Below are 25,467 nucleotides of genomic sequence, written 5' to 3' on the forward strand. Positions count from 1 at the left end.
TGCATGTACAGTAGCAAGAAAAGGGGAAAAAGGAGCCATTGCAGAATACGTCGTTTAGTTAGTTCATTTGGCATAGGACGCATAGGCCCTTAGGCCCCTATTCCCAGTGCTGGAGAAGAGTTTGGCTCCATTCAGTTAATAAGAACTAAAGTATTCTCCAGCACAGAGACGTACAAAAACATGGCAACCACATTAAAAAGGACCACAGAGAACAGATACAGAATGATGGACGGGTGAAATGATTGAACTTCATCTTAATCATTTCAACTGTGGAATCTATATTTGTAATAAAGACTTCAAATACTGTACAAAAAGCCTTCATTTTGGTGGTGACACTTTACGTTCACAACGTAACGGGCACGATAATATGCAGAAAGTTATATATACTGTAGCATCGGGATTGTAAAACAATTCGGATGGGCGAAATATTTAATATACAGTACTGCATGCCCCTTACTACTTAGTATTTTTTTTTTTTACATTTATTATTATTTGTTCATTCTTCTGCCTACTCATTGAATACATATTAGAAATGGACAGGGAGTGGGGAGAGAGAAAATTGTGAGGACACAGGTAATACAGACAGAGAACAGTAAAAGTGGACACCACAGAGAAGACTCTATTCAATATAATTCAAGTGAATGGAAGTTATAGCATCATTACCTATGTGTCGCCTTACTCGTCACTATGGCTCATGTTCAACATACTGTAAAGCCGTCTTCGCTTCATCAAAATGGAACTTAGGGGTACATTTGGTATACTCCGTACCGGATGCTCGTGACGTTTTTGGCCGCAAAAAACAATTGAAGTCCATGTGTATTTGAGTCCGAACGACCGCTCTGGCAGAAGTAGAATGACTCCCTAAAACATCATGACTAAGGGTAGGCAGCTTCTCAGCATATTGGATGGCTGCTTTCGTTGAATAGTGGGAGCCAAAGGAAATGACACTTCGCCACGTAGGGATATTGTTAACCAATAACTAATGCCATGTAGGCTCCTCTGGCATTAAGTGGTGTTGATGTATCTTAGAATAAAATGTGGCTTTTGATCTACAGCTATTGTGGCTAGCTCGTACCCTATTGCCCATATTTACTAAGTAGTGCTATTCCAGAAGACACCTTTTTGCACCTGAGGACACTTTACAACTCGTTAACTTGAATGGAATGTGTCTTGAAAAATAGTGAACCAAGAAAACACCCGGCGCTCTTAATGTGTGGAATCCAAAACCCAAGTGAAATACTAAAGTAAAACAATAAAGTTAAATCAATCACGTGAAAAATGATTTTATATACTGTAACTTAAATTCGTGACAAATACAATAAATATGACCAGTATGCAGCTCAAAACCCAAAAAATGACGGTTCTCTGAAGTACTGGAAGTTGAGATCTTGGAAATAAGGGGAGCACGAAAACCGGAAAAAGACAAAGAAATGCAAGAATAGTGCAATACTGTATCTACAGTAAGTGTGCTAAATGAATATAGAGAATCTCGAAAATGCGCACTCCCAAAGTATCAAAAGAATATAGGCACATCCAACATATAAACCTGGACGTAGTCTTCTTTAACCAGGTGTAAGACTTCTCATCTGTTAGATGTTGAAGAGATGTAGTGCTCATTCCCACCCTTAAAAGAGAGCAAAAAGATGGTGCAGATCGTACTAAACACAATATTTGTTTATGGCTTAGACTCCACAAATTCAAACTCACATTTGTGACATTTTTTTAGGCATTATGTTTAATATGATGGTAACGGAGGCAGGTAATCCCTACGCGGAAGTCCAATCTCACCCCACGCCGCCGATGAGCTGGTGCCCCGGACGATCCCGGTGCTTGTGTTTCCTCCCGTCTCACATGGGCTGGCGTGGTGACATCTCTCCCCTCCGATTGGTAGCTGCTGCTCTGTGACTCTACGCATTTCGCTTACGTGCTTCATCAGGAGTCCTATCAAGTCTTAAAGAATAGCCCAACTTGGTAAACATGGGCCTGTTCACATCGTCTCCCTTTAAAAACTCATTTTTGCCACCGCCCCCTTAACATCACTATAAATATGTGTATGATTATTTTGAACTCTTTACAAGAGTTTTCTTTATGAATTTACCGAGGGTCTGACACTCCCCCATTGCATCACTTTGGTTTACAGAACATTTTGTATGCAGTCTAGCCAGTAACATAAATAAAACCTGTATTTTATGACCTTTTAATGATGTGAGAACATGATGCGAGGAGATCATAACAAAATTGCTAAACTAATCCCCAAATGAAAAAAGTTTTTGATTAATTTTTTTATTGTTCATATTTGACAGGTAGTTTTGATCATAATTACATTAGATTGGTATACTAAAAAAATCAGCAATCTAATCCAGTATTATTGAATTGCTGGTTGTAAAAATTTAATATGTATACAGACCATATGAACAGTAGGAAATAAAGGTAAAATATAATGTTAGCCTATGACGACAGTTTATTCCTATTTAATTGTGATAATGCATCAAAACATTCAATGAATCACGCAGGCTTAAAACTCCTAATAATTCCCTCATCCTTATGAATCATTTCTCAGCAGACATACATTTTAGGGCTAAGGAGTATTGTTAGGAATAATCAGTGGTGTGTTTGTAGGGACAATGTCCCCAACTCTAGAAGAGAAAAGATTATTTATATCTCAACTACAATAAATAATTCATCTTTAAAAAAGGAAATGTGGCAGAAAAGACATTCACCCCGTTCCAAGTTAGTATTCCAGTCCCATTCAATATAATTGTGGAGTTTCTTGTTAAACACTACTGTAGAAGAAAAGGGCTGGAATTCTCCTGAGTTACCCCACAAAGTAGCCCTGAGAATAGCATGTAGCGGGAGTTATTTGCAAAGAGAGGGGCATTGGTAGCACTACATTTACAACCCTTGCTAGGTGCTAAAGTACTTACTTCAGTATTGGTTCCAACTAGGCCATCCATTCATCTGGAAATAGAAAAACATGCTTTCTTCAGTTACACTGCCTAATGTTTTATGTCAACTACAGTATGTGCTATCTGGGTGTAACTATCTTCCATTTCCATTAGCACTTTGCTGTAAAATTTGTGAGACCCTTATTAATAAGTCTTATTTGTTCATAATACATGTATTCAATTTGATATATTAATAGTATTATCACATGGCATTATAAATCTGTATTCAGAAACATTCAGAGATACAGTACTTCACTTTTGCCTTCATTGTGTGTGCTGAGATCTACTGGGGCTTTGTAAAAAGATGTATTGAAAGAGCCAATGGAATTACATCTTAAAAAGACATAGGGGTCTGTGTGTCAAGGCAATTTTGGAGCAAAATCGGGGCATTGTCATCCTGCCCTTGTATCAACGCATTTCGCCATAATTTCGCCCTGTCGGCCCCAGCTTGCACCTTGGAGTGTCAGTAGGAGGAGTTGGGAAGCAGTTACATGGTGTACAGAATCACATTCTGCGTCTCTGTGGACCATTCTGTTTCCCTTTTATCTGCATCCCACCCCCCCCCCCCAAAAAAATCTCCACATCTGAAGTGGTGGCAGTCTAAAAGACTGCATCAGATATAAGAAACTGTTCGCACATATGCCACAGCTCTGCTCCACAAAAAGGAGCAGTGCGTCTATACACACTGTAGTCCTCGTCCATGGTGAGCTCGTGCCTGTAGTTGCAGCGATTTTGTGGCCATGGAGTAGATGCGACTGGGGGGCGTGTCTGAGGCGTTGCCGAGACGTCATAGGGCTGGTGCACCCTCATTGGATGAGCCGCTCACGTGACCCGCCCGTCACGTGGCAGAAACAAATTTATTTGTCTGCTCATGGATCGCGAGCACTGGATCTTCTCATCGCGTGTGCGGTCGCGCTCTACCGCTTGCCTCATAGAGGCACGGCATTTTGGTCGCACTCACCATGGACACGGCCTTAGGTTGATACACAGGGGTTCATGCATCAAGTGCCGGTACGGGTTATCGCATCTGTTCTGGAGTTAACTCCGTTTCAAGTCAGTGGGAGTTAATGCTAGAATGGGTGTGATAACCTGTACTGTATGTGCCCCATAGGCCCCTAATACTTCTGGTTACAATCAATTGACTTGCACCATAAAATAACTTGTATTACCACTTAGAATCAGTGTAATTGCATGTTTTATTGACTACTATTACCACTTACACCACATTAAATAATTTACACTAGTAATACCCCTTCGTTTTGTATCACCACTGAATTACATCATAAAGCCATCGTTATTATTAAGACTATATATAGTATATATATATATATATATATATATATATATATATATATATATATATATATATATATATATATATATATATATATGTATGTATGTTTTATCATGCTAATATTTTGAATGTTTTACCATTCAGGACAAATACGAGGAAAGGTTCATGAGGGATGAACAAGGAAAAGTGATCAGCCCAAAGCTGCAGGTTCCAGCACCTCCACAGCAAGTAAAGAGGAGGCCACTAGCAGAGAGACAAATTCACGTGAGGGCTAAGCCAGCCCCTAAGCCGCCTGTCATGCGGGGGGTCACTTTCTATAAGGCCAAAGTCCCGGAGGATGACAGCGACTTAGAAGAACAGCGTGAGTCCCAATGGATTTAACTCAAGAGTTTTTGGTGCACTGCATACATGAAAATCAACTAAACTCTGGGTCTTTATACAATAGTGTCTATGGGGTGTATTCAGTAAAGTCTTCCTGCTATATAACTAGGACAAAATCAGTGAACAAACGGCACCATATTTCTAACAAAAAATCCCACAGAAAGCAATGGGATTTTTTCCTGGATACATCTTGTGGAATTCTTTTGCACTGGTTTTGAACCAGTTTTGCAGCCACAAGATTTTGGTAAATAACCCCCCACAGTATATATCTAGAGAGTAATATTGATCCTGAAAGAGACATTTCAAACACATTTCTCTTGGTGTCAATACATCAAGATTCAGTACAGTACCTTGTACATATTTTGTCCTTTGCCAGATAGTTGACAGTAAATGGTATGTATCATATTCTGTGTTGGTGGTTCATCATTTTTTCTTTCTCGTACTAGTGTGCAATAAGACGCGCTATATCAACACGCGCTATATCAACACGTGCTATATATACACACGCGCTATATATACACGCTATATCAACACACTATATATACACGCGCTATATCAACACGCGCTCTATCAACACGCGCTATATATACACGCGCTATATATACACGCGCTATATCAACACGCGCTATATCAACACGCGCTATATCAACACGCGCTATATATACACACGCTATATCAACACACGCTATATCAACACGCGCTATATCAACACGCGCTATATCAACACGCGCTATATCAACACGCGCTATATATACACGCGCTATATATACACGCGCTATATATACACGCGCTATATATACACACGCTATATCAACACGCGCTATATATACACACGCTATATCAACACGCGCTATATATCAACACGCGCTATATATCAACACGCGCTATATATCAACACGCGCTATATATACACGCGCTATATATACACGCGCTATATCAACACGCGCTATATATCAACACGCGCTATATATACACACGCTATATCTACACGCGCTATATCAACACGCGCTATATCAACACGCGCTATATATACACACGCTATATCAACACACGCTATATATACAGGCGCTATATATACACGCGCTATATCAACACGCGATATATATACACACGCTATATCAACACGCGCTATATATACACTCGCTATATATCAACACGCGCTATATCAACATGCGCTATATATACACACGCTATATCAACACGCGCTATATATACACGCGCTATATCAACACGCACTATATATACACGCGCTATATCAACACGTGCTATATATACACACGCGCTATATCAACACACACTATATATACACGCGCTATATCCACACGCTATATCAACACACACTATATATACACGCGCTATATCAACACACACTATATATACACGCGCTATATACACACACACTGTATCAACACGCGCTATTTGTCATGTTGGCACATACACCGAGATTCACTAAGCTCCAATAAGTGGTACGGTATCAATCTGGTGTTAACTGTCGTTGATTTATCAGAGCGTAGTGAATCCCCTCCCAGGCCCGTATTCTCTGCGCTGTGAAGCCACGTCCATAAGCTAGAGAAGGTTTTAGTCCAATTCATTTGAATAGAGCGAAGATTATTTTTCCAGTATATTAAATAGGGGGCATAGACTGCAATAGTTGTATAGTACTGTAGGTAGAGGAAGGACATACGTTTCACACTGTAAACTAAAGATTAAAAGCACCAGAGTCCTGGTACATGCCTCACACATTCTGTTCCAGTTTTTTAATCGTTATGTACAGGGATGTACAAATGAAGTGAGCAAGGGGCAAACAAGCCATACTTTTTCCACCATTGTCTTGCTATCTAGCCAAGTCCATTTGGGTAAGCTACAGATAGCCATGTCTCAGCTGGGTCTATATATCAGGTACAGTCTGTTTATGACATCTACAGTAGGCTGTCATTGAAACATTGGACAATCCTTCAGGGTCTGCTGTAGGGGACTTTTACTCCATCTTAAACTAAGAATCTTTTACTAAGACACCCAAAATATCAAAAATAATGACTGCAAAGCATAAGAATTGTTCCTGTGAACTGTGATTTTTTTTGCTTCAAAGTTACAGTATTTCTTTATAAACATGAGCAAAGTTTGCAGCATTTTTGAACGTCATGAATATTTCTTGTGAAAAAACACTTTTGAAAAGCTTTGTGTCATTTTACGGGCACATTTGAGTAAAATGTTGTCATTTTTGTCGGTTGCAAAGGTCCCAAATTAGCAAATCTGTGTGAATGCGTAGCCCATCTCTAGAAAGACATGCACACATTGATGCATTGTTGTGTGAGCCAAGTAACGGCTCCTTAACTACTCATTGCTCCATGTATGGAAAAAGCTGCACACAACAAATAAATATATACAAAGGTAATAGGGTGCATGTATTGCTTTGGTACATATCATTTGTTCCATAATTGCACCAATTTTGCACCTAGGATATGATGATACACATTCCTCAATAAAGAGCTAATGTGTGTACCAGAACAGGGTTAAAGCTGCAGTTCAGTAAATATCCTGCATGTGTGTTTTTTTTTAATAAATCAGTTCTGTAGTAAGAAAAAATACTTTTAGCATTTTCTGTTTTTAAAAAAACAACTTTGAAAGACCAATTTTCTTGTATTCTAATTTAACAGCCATTTGCTAAGGCACTGCCCCTTCATGTCCTGTCACAAGCTCTGGCACACCCCTTTGTCAGCCCTGCCCTCCCTCTAGCACATGTCAGTGCAGGAGTGCTCATGAATATTCATGAGCTTCCACTGACAGACAAGCAGATTATAAACAAATCCCAGCTTTTAATATGTCACCAAATTTCGACCTATCAATACATGGAGAACGAATTGACCTACAGCTATACAGTTCTTTAGGTAATTAGAGATTGCCCACATGAAACTATTGAAGTAAAAAAATAAATGTAAAAAAAAAAAAAAAAAAAAAGACTGAACTGCAGCTTTAATGCTGCTAAGATTATGGCCCACATTTACTATCCCATAAGACACTGTATAGCCCATTCACTAGAATTGGCTGTAGGGTGTCTTCCGGCAGTGAAAGGTGTCTTGTGGCATAGTATTGCTTAGTAAATATGGGCCATAATCTAGGCGCTAATTTAACACTGGTCTGGCACATAGCCCTTTATGGAGGTTATGTATCATATCCTACAGTAAGTGCAATTATGGGACAGAAAACAGCACCTGATGTATCAAAGCAATACATACACCCTATTACCCTTATATGTATTTACTACATACACCCTATTACCCTTATATGTATTTACTACATACACCCTATTACCCTTATATGTATTTACTACATACACCCTATTACCCTTATATGTATTTACTACATACACCCTATTACCCTTATATGTATTTACTACATACACCCTATTACCCTTATATGTATTTACTACATACACCCTATTACCCTTATATGTATTTACTACATACACCCTATTACCCTTATATGTATTTACTACATACACCCTATTACCCTTATATGTATTTACTACATACACCCTATTACCCTTATATGTATTTACTACATACACCCTATTACCCTTATATATATTTACTACATACACCCTATTACCCTTATATGTATTTAATACATACACCCTATTACCCTTATATGTATTTAATACATACACCCTATTACCCTTATATGTATTTAATACATACACCCTATTACCCTTATATGTATTTAATACATACACCCTATTACCCTTATATGTATTTAATACATACACCCTATTACCCTTATATGTATTGATCTATTTTCTTAACTGCAGCTTTTTCCTATCAGAATTTAATCAGTTTTGTCTTGATACTTACTGCAGGGTAACCACAGCCAGGTAGTATGAAATATTACAAATGTTTTAACCCTCCTGTTCCTTCTCATACGTTGAATCATTGAATCCTTTTTTCTACACTTGCACTAATATGCTATTTCAGTTCTAGAGTCTACATGTGAATAACTGACCAAGCTGCTCCACCAACTTTTCCCTAATTTTTTTTGACAGAGGATGAATTCTTCAGCGGGGATAATGCTATAGACATGCTGATTGAAGACCAACTCATAAAGCATAGAGTCCAACATCCCAGCACCACTGAAGAGCCAATCCCAACGAGAGGGCCACTTACCACAAATTATGTTGATATGGAAACCAAGACAACGGAGTCTGACCTTTCCAGCAAGGAGTCTACTGGCACATCATCAACTGCTAATGATTACTCCGTACCTGTTCCTACATCAGAGGTGCTGCCAGTAAGCACACAATCCACTACTACACAAGCCGCAACTACCCAGATACCCACAACTACAACTGTGGCCACGACAACTGTGTTGACAAGAGCAACCACTGAGGAACCTACAGTGCCCCTAACTACCACCGTCTATTCTTCAACCACAATAGTAAAGACCACTACTGCCTCTGTTCACCTGGATACCGTCACCCCAATGAAATCAGATGCTCCCACGATCAGCTCAAATCCCCAGAAACCCACTGTAGCAAAGCAGAGCTCTGAAGATAACAAAGAGGAGGATGACCTCAGAAAAGTTATTGGTAAGAGCGAACTATATCACCTATGAACAGATTTCAATTATCTAACTAACTTGATGTGTTCCTGGCTCTTATCTTTTCATTTCGGTTTCACACATTATTGTGGAAGTCGTTTTGTACAAAAACAATGTGATACAATAACAGAAACCAATATTTGCCTGGTCATAAAAATGGGACCCATTGGGTTTGTTTAATCATTCTACCACTGCACTCAGACTGTTTTCCTCAGTTGCCACCTCTGTGAATACAATATACAGATATAATACGTTTTCTCTGAAGCAATACAGTACAGTATGTTGGAATATGTCGTGTTATACAGCGCCAGCAATGCCATTGAATCCTATGAAATCCTGAGTTATACCGGGATTAGTTGTGTTATCTGGAGGAACAATATGACGAGCTACCTCTGCAGATGTTAAACAAGACCTTTAATATTTTCAGTGACGGGGGTCCCGCAGCATCATAGGGCCACCGGACCCCCACCACTTTCGTGTCATGTGATCCCTCTTCTGTTTCGATTTGGCTGGCCTCGACATCAGACCATTGCCCATCATGTACCTGGTGCATCATAAGGGCACTGGGAAGGTTAAGCTTAAGTTTGAAAACCTAACAATTATAGAAAATGGATTAAACATTAAAAACAACACACCCAGCTGAGTATTTTTTATTTTATTTCATTGCTTACAGTTTTTGAGACACAGATACAATACTAAATACAACTAGGACTTTAGATACGTTCCTTGGATTTATAGAGGTAGCAGTATTGCGTTTTGTTTTAATAAGAAAACAGTCACTTACTGGAGGATAAAGTCAGCGAGGGGTTTATTACAAAAGTTATACGACTGTAAAAACAAATATATTTATTCTGGAATTTATAGTATCACTTACTATGCCGTTCTGCTCACAGGAGGCAGTCATTTTAATGATCTGCTGATGACATACTGTTTTATGTACCATTATAGTAGTAATAGCAGCAACTTGTATTTATAAAGCTAATTTCAGTTTCAAAGCTATAGACAAGAAAATGGTTTCCAGGAGTCAATAGTAAAAAGTCCTAATAACAATTATTTCTTAACGTGTTCTGCACCAATGCCACAATTTTAGGCCTGTATACTGTAAAAGGCTGTGGGAGACTGAATGGGACAGTCATTTAACTTAGGGATGAGACCGTGTTAAATGTCTCTTCTAAAGGTGCCAGTGAATATCACATTTCAAACATTCATAAGCCCCTTTCTTTTCTACGGGATAGGGAGGGCGGCCATGCTGTGCCAGTAAGTGAGGAATTTTCCAGAGAAAAACCATTGGTGGATGGCCAAGACCTTCTGAGTTTATAGGATCTATAAAACCTTAGACAGTTTTATGAGAGAGACAGGCGAAAAAATGAAAACTCCTGCGGTTCCTATTAAGGGGGAACATGTATTGTAAATAAACATGCATGGGGTTAGTGCCTTAAGAAATGGATAATTAAATCCTAATTAATATAGTGTGATTGATGGAGGAGATCTTCGCATTTCCAAATTCTAGCAGCATGCAAATACATTGCTATGTATCCCTTGCAACACAATACTTTACTGCTCTATAGACAGGGTGAATGAAACACGATTGTATGGAGCCATAGGGGGAGTTAGGAAAAGAGTTGTTTGGTAAACGTTATAATTAGATTTTGTTTCATTCTAGCATTTGATGCCGTAACGTTTCTTCACCTTGTTGTAGCTCTAATTCGCTTTTTGTACAGTTATTCCCCCCAAAGTGGCAGATCAGGTCATTTTGGACCGTTCCCCATTGACTTTAATTGGAATTTTCGTCCAAAGACGGCCCAATCGGCCGCTTTATCAAATATAGAATAAGCTCTTAAATTGGCACAAACGTTGTTATTTGGGGAAAAAAAATGTTTTAATAATATTGGTTCCTGAGATAAGTTAATTTAATAAAGCAAATTACTACAACTTTTATATAAACTGCCACTTAAGTAAATTATCCTAAAGCACGTTCATCTTTGTTTGAGACAGCTCAGGCACAGACTGGCAATCTGGAGCAGTTAATCTACCATACGTTGCTACATTGACTAAAATTGCTGAGGAGCAGATGAGCTGTTTTTAGAACTTCATCCTGAAAAATGATATAATCAACATAGAAAACAATAGTTTAATGGTACAAACTATAACCAGTATACTAAGGCTGCGTCCATAGACAAAGGAGCCGTGCGGAGGCGAGCGGAGGCTGAGGGAAAGCGGGTGCTTTCCCTGGCCTTCGTCCGCACGCCGTCCGGGGGCGTGTCTATTGGCGGGCTAGTGACGTCACGGAGCTGGTTCGCCATCATTGGGCGAACCGCTCACGTGACTGGCCCTATCGCGCGAGAAATCAGTTTTGACTGATTTCACGCGCATCGCACACCCCCTTCCCGCTTCAGCGCGCCCGCACGCTGTATAGACGCGATCACTGCCTTTAGACAGTCTGATGACGCAGCGTGAGGACGCGTCAGCGCGGTCTTCCCCTCTATGGACTCAGCCTTAGAGGTTGAGCGAGCATTCCCTGCTTTGTTCTGCCGCAACTAGACCAACAAAACCTTTTTGTCCCAAAGAGGAACCTTGTCAAGGTGAACATGTCTGGAACCAAGAATTGGTCTGCTACATTATACCACTAAATCCTTGTTGATTTAACATACAAACTATACCTGTAAGTTTATTCTTATGCGATCACATTTTATAGTTTAACCAGCTGTTCTACAAACCACTCGAGTTTCCCATCCATTGCTATTATTTTTGATTCACATGTTATTTTGTTATGACCTCATTCCCGGGAATCTGGTAGTAACTCTAGCTGGTACTGTAAGCATGCTGGGGAACAGTTTTTCCCAAAGCTTGATTTTGATGGAGAATGAGTTAAGTCAAACTTGAAAATGACCGCAAGTTTGGGAGGAAAATAATTTGATATGATTTAGTGCTCACATTATACACAGAATAATGGTAGAACCATTACCCAGTAACAATGATCCTGTTAAGAAAAGTCAGGAAGGAAGATCTTAAAACGGCATCATAAAAAGTTAATGTACGTTGCAGATGCCAAAAAGCAGTGTGAAATGAACTTTAAAAGCCAATGTAACTATATCCAATATTTTCCTCCACCGAAAATCATTAGGTCGATGCAAAGACACTTTGTCTACCATTTCGGGACCCACGACTCAAAACACCTACGGCCGGAATGAAGGCGCTTGGATGAAGGATCCACTAGCAAAGGATGAGAAAATCTACGTTACCAACTACTATTATGGAAACACCCTGGTGGAGTTTCGGAACTTGGATAACTTTAAACAAGGTGGGTCTGGGAAATTAATCTGTACTACGGTCTAGTGCCGTTCTGAACCAATACACGGTGAGAGCTGTGGGAGTATTTAGAAAAGGAAAGAAGCAATGCCTCTGGTTTTGACATTGAAGAACCCAGTTCAAATCCCAATGTAAGATCATTGTGAGGTTGGGTAAGTCATTTTATCCCCTTGAAAATGTACGTTTTTCAGTGTAGGGGTCAGGCGCTAGTTGGAACATTTTCGGCTGGGAGTTAAGCATGGCTCACCAGCCCAAGTATCGCACACCTTACACAACTTCAATGTACACAAAAACATACCAGATATATGCACCATATACAAACATGCAAACACTGCATACATGCACTATACATACATACCAGATACATGCACCATGCAAACACATACTGTACCGCAGGTATGCACACAAACTCACCAGATACATGCACCCAAACACAACAGATACTGTATATGCACCATGCACACCGCAAACATGTACCAAACATACAAACACACCACACACATGCACAATGTACCATGCACACACATGCCAGATACATACGTGTCCACTGTACACATCCCCATCATATACATGCACCACGCACATGGACACCAGATCATATATGCGTACACACACCAGATACATGCACAATGCATCATACATTTGCACCAGATACATGCACAATGTACGATGCACCCACATACCGGATGCATGCATAATGTACCATGCACCCATATACAGGATACATACACCATATAATATGCACACACTCATACATATCAGATACATATCAGATACATATCAGATACATGCAATATACACACATATGCAATCAGGAACATATACCCTAAAACATACCCACATCAGATACATGAACCATCCCCACACACACACATGCATGCACTATACATATACATGGACTATACACACATACTGTACGCATTAAATACATACAAATACATACTAAATGCAAACATCAAATGCATGTTCCATACACATACATCAATACATCCACCATACATAAACACAGACACACATACAGGTGCGCCGACGAGTATTCTAAAACTTGCCTTAAACTTGCCTTGGAAAATCAGGGGATATCACCAACAAGATCCAGGTACATGCTGGGTACATGCTGCAACATTTCAGTGACATTTCTGCAGAGACTAATGGCCCATCGGATTAACACAGTAGGAGTCCCTGGCAGTCCCATTCAGTTTGAATGGGACTGCCAGGGAACCCTGCTGTTAATCCGATGGGCCATTAGTCTGTCTGCAGAAATGTCACAGCATGTACCCAGCATGTACCTGGGTCTTGTTGGTGATTGCCCCAGATTTGTTTTAGAATACTCGGCAGCACTACAGTATACTAGTACTTACACACATATACTGACAACACACAGACACACACACATACACACACACACACACACACACACACAAAAACACTTACGGACCTGGGGTTGGAGCAGAGAGGAGTATAGAGGCCAGTCAAGGGGAGCTCAGAAGCGCCCTGACATGGCTGGAATCTAATGCTGCAGCAGCCCTGCCTACCATGTGAGTGCAGATCAACACCTTCTCCTCCCCTCCCAGCAGCTATCTGCCCAGCATTACAAAATCTGAGTGTCCGTCCCTAGGTTATGCCCCTAGGTTGCCCTTAGGCAAGAACTATAAGGCCACCCCTTTTTTTATCTCATCCCGTGTAGCAACAGCAGGCTCAGTGATCGTGCTACTTCAGCGATCCCAGCAGTTAAAGGTTATCAATGAGACAAGATCATGTTCTCTGTCTGTCAGTAAATTCATGAAGAGACCCTGTGGTGAAAAGCTGCACGATTACATGTTTGAAAGACAATTCTTCACATTCTCAATTTAGTTATCCATCAGCATTTTAACTACCACTTTACCTCTTTTAATTTTGCTGAGCCCTTGACAAGTACTGCCCCCAGGCGGTGCTTTACCTGCTTACCACCTAGGGACGGGCCTACTCATATGGGTATAGGTACAGCAAGCTGGCAAAGTTCCCTGAAGTGAGAAAAGGGTTACAAATGGCGCTCCTCACCTTACACACACAGTGAATAAAGAGTGAAATAAACAAGTGAAAAGAATTAAAGTGCATAAATAATTCCCAAGTGATAAAACATGGGTTCAAAGCAACAACAAACAGTGTATAATATAATGGAAGATAAACGTAAATACTATTTGCAGCTCAAACCCCTAAAAGAACTGTTCCTCCAATCCTCCTCAATTGTGTTCGTTGTACAAAACAGGGAAGCGCAATAAAGTAACCGAAAAATACAAGAAAAAAAACAGAATATGGTGCAATATGTATTCAAAGTGTTGGACTTCTGGGAATCTGGTGGAGAAGAATGGTACTCGCAGATTCCCAAATTTCCAAAGCTTATCCAAAATACTGTGGCAAATCTTAGTGCTTGTAGTCTGATGGCAGACAGTGCCATCTTAACGCATGGGCACGCTGGGCAGTTGCCCTGGAGCCCCACGAGCATAGGGGCCCCATGCTAATCTATGCACAGACCAGAATTTAACACTAATTTTCCGATCACCCGCCTCAACATTCAAATCTCCCGCTAACTCGGTAGATGTAGAAAAATTATGACTAGCGGAGAGTAGGCAGGGCCCAGTGCACTGCTTTGCCCGGAGGCCTATAATGCTGTTAAGACGGCCCTGATGGCAGATGAACCCTCCGGGAAAACCAGAGAAATAGACAATAGTGCAGATAAATAAAACAAACTTTATATGAATGGCCCTAAGTAGGAAATACACTCACTTGGTGTCAGTTCTTTAAAACATAGTATTTAAAATCTTTTTACGCTCCCGGTAGGGCGGACAGCTCCGCGCTCATCGCCTTTCGAATGCCGGCATTGCTCTGCAGTTCCGGATCTGGTGCCCGGATATTCGCCCACAGGAAACGTATACATCTCAAGCTCCCTCAGCTCCCAGGATATGGTCGGATTAATCTCTACGCGTTTCACCGCAAAGAACGGGGCTTCCTCAGGAGTATCTTAACGTTCTTTGCGGTGAAACGCAAAGGGCTGTGGGGGAAAATGAGAGCCACAGGCCCCAAGGAACGTCACAATCATGTGATCGCTCCCATGATCTTGACGTCAATGATGATGCGAACAGAGGAGGTGTTCTCTTCTTGCATTCAGATCACGTTGGGAGTGCTGAACGCAGTCTCTCCTAGCAAACAAGCAAAAGCTAAGTCATGGGGCCCCTGTCATTCCTAACCTCAATACATGGTAGCTGCATCAATGGGAATTCAAAGGATTCATTTAGTGCAGACTTGTTACATGGCAACGTGAGCCATATGTATTACTGTACGTGCTGTAAAGCCTCGTAACGGCTTATTGACTTCAAGTGAATGGCCCATAAGGTGCCCTATGGCTTAGCACCACTTGTGACCTTGTATTTTAAAAGACTTAATAAATGTTTTACACAAAGATATTGTAATCCATTTACATAATACTCTGGTCAATATAAAAGGGACTTGACAGAGGAAATGAGGATCAGGTACTGGGACTTGAAATTAGTTCTCTCACTTCATACACAGCCACGAACACAGAACTTTGGCCATTTGGCCTCTTTCTCTGGAGGATTATCAGAAATCCAGACCATATATTTCCTCTTCCACGGCAGGAGACGCCTGTTAGGACAGATGCTCTCTGCAAAACTCTGGATACTCTGTATTAGCTGCACCTTCTTTTAGTATTTTGTAACCAAGTCTGTAAAATGAAGCTAAGAGATTCAGATACTGCAATGGTATAAATAAGTTACAGGAAGGAAGCATTTTTCCAAATAAAAGTAATACTGTATGAGGACAATGTATCACCCCCATAACTAGAGGATAAGGGGGGCTATGTGTGCTAGGAAGCACTGATCGTTTTTTTCAAACAGAGCTACGGCATACAGTGGCGTGAAAATCTTTGTGAACCACTTAGGATTTTCACATACAGTATTTAACACCTAAAATTGTATTATATCTTAATTTAAGTTCTAATAATAGATACAAGCAGCAAGGATGTAGAGGAGCACAGCAGCGTTTCTTGGCAATATACCAGCTAGTGGATCGCCAAAAATGAGGGTAACTCCAAACAGGGATAGGTATTAAAAGGGTACTTTAATGGTCAGTGCAAAAAAACAATGGTAGGAACGCACCTACCATTGTTTTTTTGCACTGACCATTAAAGTACCCTTTTAATACCTATCCCTGTTTGGAGTTACCCTCATTTTTGGCGATCCACTAGCTGGTATATTGCCAAGAAACGCTGCTGTGCTCCTCTACATCCTTGCTGCTTGGGTTTACCCTGAGAGGACTGCACGCTGGAACGGATCCACCCATCAAGGACACCACTAAGGAAGGTAAAGGGCCTCGGCCCATTATATTATTACCCTCCAGTGCTGGACTGATTGAGTTATTTCCCCAGGGTGTACTGCTGCGGCACAGTTTATTCGAGCATTTGCCCGTTCTGTGCCGCAGCAGTAGCCTGGCGCGCGCCCGAGAGTGACGGGCGCGCGCCGAAGCAGCGGAAGAGCGCCCTCCGATCGGGGCGCTCTCCCTACCGCTGCCGGGTCCGCCGGAACCCCCTGCCGCTGTCCCGCGATCGCGGGACACCAGGGCTCCCTCGGGGAGCCCCTGGACGCGCGTGCAGGGGGCGCACGCTCCCGAAGACGCGTGACCGCGCGTCTATGACGCGCGGCACGCCGAGGGGCGGCCACTAGCAAGCCGGGAAATCTCCCGGCTTGCGGATCTGGCCGCAGTGTAATAAACTGTGTCGCCAGTGTAGTACACCATTATTGGGAGACCTATTTTGGAGTACCCGCGTGGGACGACCAGGCCTCTGGTTTCTCACCCTGGGATGTTATGGATTATACTCTATGTCCTTGAACTTGGATCCATTATGGTATATGGAATTATCACTATATCAATGAGCCATCTATGGTGATGCACCAAAACACCACTTATCTACTGTATCTAATAATAGATACAGATAACCTGATCAAACACATGACACAAAAACATGATTCTTTTTCAGCTATTATTTATCCACAAATGATTCAACATTCAATATCCATGTGTGAAAAAGTATGTGAACCTTCAGATTTAGTAGCTGGTGGCACCTCCTTGAATAGCAATTACTTCAACTAAGTGTTTCCTGTAACCGCTGGTCAGTCTCTCACATCGGTTTTGAGGACGTTTGGTCCATTCCTCCTTACATAACTGCTTCAACTCAGTGACAGTTGAGGGCTTCCTTGCATTGACATCTCGCTTCAGGTCCTGCCACAACATTTCAACGGGGTTTAGGTCCGGACTTTGACTAGGCCATTCTAAAATGTGGAATTTCTTCTTCTGCAGCCGTTCTTTTGTAGATCTGCTTGTATGTTTAGGATCACTGTCTCGCTTCAGCTTCATCTTACGGACGAATGGCATGACAGTCTCCTCTAGAATCTTCTGATACAATGCAGAATTCATGGTTGTGTCAATGAGGGAAAGCCATCCTGGTCCTGAGGCAGCAAAGCTGCCCCCAACCATCACACTCCCACCACCATGCTTTATGGTTGGGACGAGGTTCTTCTGTTCAAATGCAGTTTTGTTTTTCATCCAAAGATAACGTTTCTCATTGAGGCCAAAAAGTTCTACCTTTGACTCATCTCTCCAGAGAACATTGTTCCAGAAGTCTTGTGGATCATCTTTGTGCACTTTGGCAAACTTCAGATGGCAGCAATGTTCTTTTTAGAGAGCAGTGGTTCCCTCCTGGCTATCCTTCCATGAACACCATTCTTGTTCAGTCTTTTTCTGATAGTTGAGTCATGAACACTCACATTAGCCAAGGCGAGAGTGGCCTGCAGATCCGTGGATGTTAGTCTGTTTTCTTTTGTAGATTCCTAGATGATTTGCAGGTTTGTTCTAGGAGAGATTTTGGTAGAACGGCTGCTCCTGGGCATAGTGACTGTGGTCTTGAACATTCTCCATTTGTCTGAGAGTAGATTGGTGGAGCCCCAAATCCTTAGAAATGATTTTGTAACCCTTGCTAGACTGATGAGCATCAATAACGGCTTTCCTGAGCTTTATTTTGATCGTGGAATGACGTGTTTCCACACACCTGTATGATGAAGACCAAACTCACAAAGTTTCTGATCTTTACAGTATATAGAGTGGGACCTCCCAAACTAACACCTGAAGATCTACCTAATTATTTAAACACCGGATTCTAATTATCCCCTTTAATTTAGCTGATAAAACCATGGTTTCACTTACTTTTTCACATATCCTGACTCGTAATTACTCATTGTTTGTCTAATTCATACATCATTTTGTTTCAAAAGACATGGAATTGGTTTATAGAAACCCTATTGGATATTAAAGAAAAGACTAGTTTTAATTCAAGAAGGTTATCATGGAAAAACTATGTAATTTCCGTAATTACCATTGGGGTTCACAAACTTTTTCTCGCCCCTGTATATGAGAACAGTTTCTTACATCTGATGCAGTATGTTACACCTACGCCACCTCAGATATGGAGGAGTTTTGGGGGCAAATAAAAGGGGGAAAGAGTGGTGAACAGAGAAGCAGAATAGGATTCATCATTATAATCTTTGCACCATGTAACTTCTCCCCAAGTCCTCCTACCAGCGACACGCAAGGTGCAAGCTGGGGCAGACAGGGTGAAATTGTAGCAAAATTCTTTGATACATAGATGCAGGATGGAAATGCCACAACTTTGCTCCAAAATGCCCTTAACCCCCAATAGGCTAAGGGAAATGTGAGAGTCGTAGCATGGATTGGTCTCCAAGCAATGTGGTGGGAACTGGGAATAAATACAGCCAAACATCTGCCTCAGTTTAGTAACGTAACACCTATATATGATAAATTATAGATATACAGTAGTACCTACAAAAAAAACTGAACAGATGACATGATGATAAATGGTGGATGAAGTAAGTAATACTTCTATTGAGCTATTCTGCTTGAATGCAGAGGCATACACATTTCTAAATGGGTATCATGTATCTATACTTTAGGAAATTAAGATGTTTGAACAATAAATCAATTTTGGACCAGTCACTTAATTATATTTCTCACACATTGAGATAAACATAAAGTACCCCTGTTAGTGAGATTACTGTACCCTCTTATCCCACAAGAGGTATGTTCCACTTCATCTTGCAAAGCGTTACGTCACTCTTCAGTAAGCTGTGAATCTGTCGTGCCGACAAATCAACGGAGTCACAATCTTCCCAAGCACGGGGTAAGGTGGCTTCACAGCATGATGGATAAGGGCCTATATATCAGGGACTTTAAAAAAAGAAAAACCTTCTACAGATTACACGTTTCAATAGCTATCTTGACAATTGAGTAGGAAAACTGGTTCCGTTTATCCATGACAGAAGTCTGAGCCAATCAGAGGATTATATATTGGAAAGTTATGAGTGTAGGAAAGAGCATATATGTGCATAAAATTATTTGATGTATTAAAATCTCTCTTTATCAGAGAAAATTAATTCCATGGAAAAGAGTACAGAAAATAAAAATGCCTCGTGGGCACATTCACGTCTCAGACGGGCCTGCCACTCTGCCTTTCCCCATTATCTCTTAGTGTTTCCACTGTAGCCAGGGATTCTGGGTAATAACATGCAAATGAGCACACCGTGTCACCTTTTGCTTCTTGTCCATTTTAACATGGAGCTCCTATAAGCTTTTGACTGCTGGAAAAGAATAGTATGTTCTCCTTAGATAGTTCTGATTCATTTGTTTACCACTGTTTTTCTCCAGTTTTTCAGCTGGGATACTTTAAGAATTAGAGACCCTAAAGGGTATTGTTGTTGAATGAAACATTTTGATTGGTTCATCTCCCAACCTCCCTTTTTTAATTAAAGAGATAAAAGTGAGTACTTTCAAAGAAAACAAAAGAGTTTCACCATTCCACTTAAATCGTTGCTAAAAAGGTACAGATTGAATTTAATGTGTTGTATATAAGGCTATAAGTGTAAAATACAGTAGATATTTTTTTCCATAATGGAGCGTGAGACATACTGTAGCAGAGAACATGCTTGCACGCTCCTGCAGACGGGCTATTAACACAGATTGCAGGCATATGTCTATTACTGCCACTGCGTGATGGCAAACAAAACAAACACTCACTTTATGGCTCCCTAGATATGAGCTGGCCCCTGTAATCAAAGCACGCAATTAGCCAATGGTATTTATAGTGCTGCTGGGACTGTTCCACTGTTAACAAATAACAACTTCTTCAATAATTGTGATCTTTATGGCTATACGTCAGTCCCATGGCTCAGAAACCTGACCCATTGTGTGCTGTATTGCTATAAAACAATTATTGCTTTAACGTCAGCAGTAGATTAATTAGTTGCCAATTAAAAACAGCAACACCACTACACTCAATTAAAAAAAGGGATGACGTCCTGTAAGAAACATTTTGATGCTTTCTATAGGTATTCCCATATTTCTTCTTATCATGCATGCACAGTCCTGGCATTTCTCTTGTTGTTTGTCTTTGTTTCCTGCAGAACCAGTTATGAATGTTATTGCCACTCATAGATGTAATGCTAATTACACTCATAGATGTAATGCTAATTACACTCATAGATGTAATTTACACTCAGATGTAATGCTAATTACACTCATAGATGTAATGCTAATTACACGCATAGATGTAATGCTAATAAGACCTTCCGGCCTAAATGCTAATTTCATTATACTAAAGGAGAATTGAAAAGAAGGATATTTATTTGAGTGTATTAATTTCCTGGAATTAGTTGGAGAGGTATTTTCTTTATCACAACACTGATCTGTAGTATGCCACTGTTCCCACACAAATGATAAGGATTCAATGAACCTGGAGACACAGGCCCCTATACTCAGTGGCAGACTTACCTTTCTGCCACCTGTAGGCTCGGGGGTGGCCCTCCTCCACAGCGTCCGACATCTTGACATCATGGTGTCATGTGACGCCGTGTTGTCATTTGATGTCCGGTCGCCATGATGATGCGACACTACAGGCGGGGGTAAGGCTTACACACACACACACACACACACGCACACGCAAACACACATTTTCTTCCCCTAAAATTGTCACCCCAAACAAATTTGCCGCTCTAGACTGCAGCCTAGTCAGCTTAATGGGAAATCCGCCACTTCATACACTATGAAGCTACTTCCCCATAGTGGAGAAGATTGTAATCCTTTTTGTTTGAATATAACTGATCTCTCCTCTAACACTGAAAAGTGGCCTAGGGATATTGAATAGGAGGGGGGAGGAAAGAGGTCTTATGGGTTCAGTTACTCCATCCTTTCGGGAATGTACATGTATAAGCATTGCTTGTTTGGAGATGCCGCTTGCTCTATTACAGTGTGGATATGATTCTCTTATCAGGTCGCTGGAGCAACTCCTACAAGCTTCCCTACAGCTGGATTGGGACGGGGCATGTGGTGTACAATGGTTCTTTCTACTACAACAGGGCATTTACCCGCAATATTATTAAATATGACTTCAAGCAGAGATATGTGGCAGCCTGGGCCATGCTCCATGACGTAATTTACGAAGAGGCCACCCCATGGAGATGGAGAGGTCACTCAGACATAGACTTTGCTGTGGATGAGAATGGCTTGTGGGTTATCTACCCAGCCATCGACGATGAAGGGTCCCAACAGGAAGTAATTGTCCTGAGCAAGTTGAATGCCGTAGACCTCAGTACACAGAAAGAGACCACGTGGCGGACCGGGCTGAGGAAGGACTTCTATGGCAACTGCTTTGTCATCTGTGGAGTGCTTTATGCAGTGGACAGCTACAACAAGAAGAATGCAAACATATCCTATGCCTTTGACACGCACACAAACACTCAGATTATTCCAAGGCTGCTCTTCGAGAATGAGTACTCCTACACTACACAAATTGATTACAACCCAAAAGACCGTCTGCTATACGCCTGGGACAATGGACATCAAGTCACCTATCATGTGATCTTTGCATATTGACCTGCCATCACTTTGCCAGTGAGATAAGGGGCATTCCAGTGACTGTCTTTTTGGCTCTCACTATAGGGACGAACTTTAAGCTTCTCATCTGGGTATGTGAGCACAAGAGAATCTAAAATGAGTGAATTTTTGTATTGAAACCTTGCACATTCTAATCTAATCTAGAACACATACCATTTTCTGGGGCTTTAAGGAGACGGAGTGGTTGTGTGGGTTGGATCATTTATTCCATCACCAGAAAGCTGTATTACCCTGTAGGAAGATTTATTTGATACGGGTTAAGCCAAAGAAAAAAAAGGCACTTCAGATAGGTCTTATTTTTCACAAACTCAGTTCAAGGCCTCTGAGATTGAGTTCAGCAATTCAGATACCTAATGTAGTTCAAAGAAATAACTGCACAACCAATGTATTCAAAGTAAAATCACACATTTTAACAGTTTGTGAAACTTTTATCATTTAAACAATAGCAATCTGTGATTAATACTGCCAATTTTATTGTTACAAAGCACGGTTACAGAGGCCCCATGCTCTTCCCCGAAGCAATTAAATTAAATGCATGGGGAGGCACGAGGCCTCTGTAAGTCTCTCTTACCTGGTCTCAGCTGCCTCTTCGGCAAAGCGCCACCATGATCCCGCGGGGTCAAATGGCAGCGCTTTGCCATGGCAATGCAACATCACATGATGTTGTGATGTCATATGACGCTGCCGTGCCATGGAGCCGGTAAGAAGGGGGGGGGCACGAGCAGGGGGAGAGAGCAGACAGGGGGGCGCAAGCAGAAAAGTTTGCGCACCCCTGCCCTAAATTATTCAGAGAGAGCCCATTCAGCAAAGGGTCATGCGTACAAACAAATTGCTCTCATATCCGTTTGTTTTAACGTTAAATCAGATACTATAGATAGAAACGCCATTACTTGGCTTGATGTATTGAATAAACTATCACAAGTTTTGGAGAACTATAAATCATTGTTACCTGAATCTTCCAAATTCAGAATATAGAACAAGTACAAAAGTACAAAAGGTGTGAATAAATAAAAACGATTTAGATTTCTAAAGAAGAGTAATGGTGCTACATTTGGGAGCATAGCAAAACAAATGTAAATGCCTCCAAGTTATACTAATCAATCCCTTTAGTAAAGAGGGTGCAGTGTATTAAAGCAGCAATCCTCGTTTTTCAACTTTTTATTTTATATTACCTGAAACAAGGAATGTCCCCCAGGGCTGATGATGTGTCTCTCTATTAGCCACAGGAGAGAGGCTGCCCATGGGGGCCATTTTGTCTCTGCAAAGTACAGCTATCTTGAGTACTGAGGGATCCCTGGAGCTTGAGGGACTAACTCTGGGAATGTCCTTGGTTAAAGGTAATAAAAAGAGAGTTTCAGAAACTGCTGAATTAAGATATTTTTTCTAAACATCCACAGATCTTATGTAATCGAACCCAATCTAACACATGGTGAGTTTAGTTTAGTTTTACTGTTTTTCTAAAATGCTAAGATGTGTTCCTGTGATCTTTCTGCTATTGTGTTTATTGATTTCAGTGGATTAATAAGAGTAACATTAAGGGCTTTAGAGACTGCAGTTTTCTTATGAACCCAGGTTGACTATCTCGGTTTTAGAAGGTAAAACAAGTGTTTGTTTGTATTACACTGCTTTTGTACACTGCTAACATCCCTGACTTTTTAAGGCACCTCCTGTGCCTCTTAATGTGTCCTTATTTGTTTGGGGGCATTTATCATTGAATACACAAGGTTATGTTGCTGTCAACCATGACACACCAATCATAAGTCTCTCATTATTTTTCTCAGTGTAAGGAAGAGGACCAGTATTAAGTAGCGTCCAAAACTTTTATTTTCATTACATTGGAAAATATATAGCAGGGATCAAATGATATGCAGTTCATCATGTACATACGTACGTTTTGTGAACAGAGAGGCTAATAAAGTTATCTAGGGGAAAAAAATCCTTAGATAGAGATTTAATTTTCCATTCAATAAGCAGGTATCAAAGCTATATCATGAGGAAGCAAGTTAACAAAATATTACATTCACAGCAAACCGTTTTATTGATAACATTTTCATAACCAAAAGTTTCTTCGAATGTTTGAAAGAAACAGTAGAGTTTTTAGTGGGAGACACCAAGTTTAGCGAGATACCAGCATCATCGATCATAAGAAACCATGTACAGTAAGTCAATACATAATCATTTTATGAGTTGATTTACTCAAGACCTTGTTGGATAAGTTTTACCAGAAGGCCCCTATTTCAACTCGGCAGTTAACATGACATCCAAAGATGAGACATTTGTGGTTTCCAAAGTGTATAAAATATGCAACTATGAAAAACCTTTTTTGCTGGTCATGTAAAAGATATCACAACCCGCAATAAAAACACGGTAGGAAAAAGCTTCAGCGAAATGATGGACAATACCCAAGTGCCATTAGCACTTTTTTAATGTTGATTTTGTACAAATTGCAGAACAAATGCTGTATTTTCTTTATATTCATCTGCAGATTGTGGATCAGTCTGCATTGTTGCTTGTATTGTAATTTTGATGTAATCTGCTTCTAATGCATAAAAAGTGACTTTGTATGTGCTACAGATGTCTATTTTTTCTCTTTGAGGTGTTTGGTGCTTCCAAATTTAAATCAAAAAGGCTTGCAGAAGAATTCAGAATGACTCAAATTCATATGAAAACATCCACAGAACTAACACACCTGACGCTTCTTCAAGGTAGTCATGTTTGCAATTCACTTAACATCTTGGCTCAGAGCTTGCCACAATGATGAAGGTATATGCCATCATGCGTGTACCAGATCAGTTAATGGCACTTTAGACCTGGCACATTTGTTTGTGCAGGTAAAAAGGACAACATTGAGAAAGATGGATGCAAGATGTGCGTAAAACGTGATATATCTCATGCAGAAAGTGTGCGGTATAGGCAGCACTACCTTTAATGAAA

General features: G+C 40.7%; 1 protein-coding gene across 1 annotated transcript in view; it reads left to right on the forward strand.

Annotated features, from left to right (window-relative positions):
• The window catches only part of OLFML2B (olfactomedin like 2B), a 75,186-nt gene extending 50,082 nt beyond the window's left edge, over positions 1 to 25,104 (forward strand). The window contains exons 5-8 of the mRNA XM_075616809.1: positions 4,384 to 4,600; positions 8,660 to 9,202; positions 12,338 to 12,514; positions 21,911 to 25,104. Coding sequence (XP_075472924.1) covers positions 4,384 to 4,600; positions 8,660 to 9,202; positions 12,338 to 12,514; positions 21,911 to 22,512 — 1,539 coding nt within the window. The 3' untranslated portion in view covers positions 22,513 to 25,104. The remainder of the gene's footprint in view (positions 1 to 4,383; positions 4,601 to 8,659; positions 9,203 to 12,337; positions 12,515 to 21,910) is intronic.
• The last annotated feature ends 363 nt before the right edge of the window (positions 25,105 to 25,467 follow it).

This window comes from Ascaphus truei, chromosome 10 (assembly GCF_040206685.1).
Source record: "Ascaphus truei isolate aAscTru1 chromosome 10, aAscTru1.hap1, whole genome shotgun sequence".
NCBI classification, from domain to species: domain Eukaryota; kingdom Metazoa; phylum Chordata; class Amphibia; order Anura; family Ascaphidae; genus Ascaphus; species Ascaphus truei.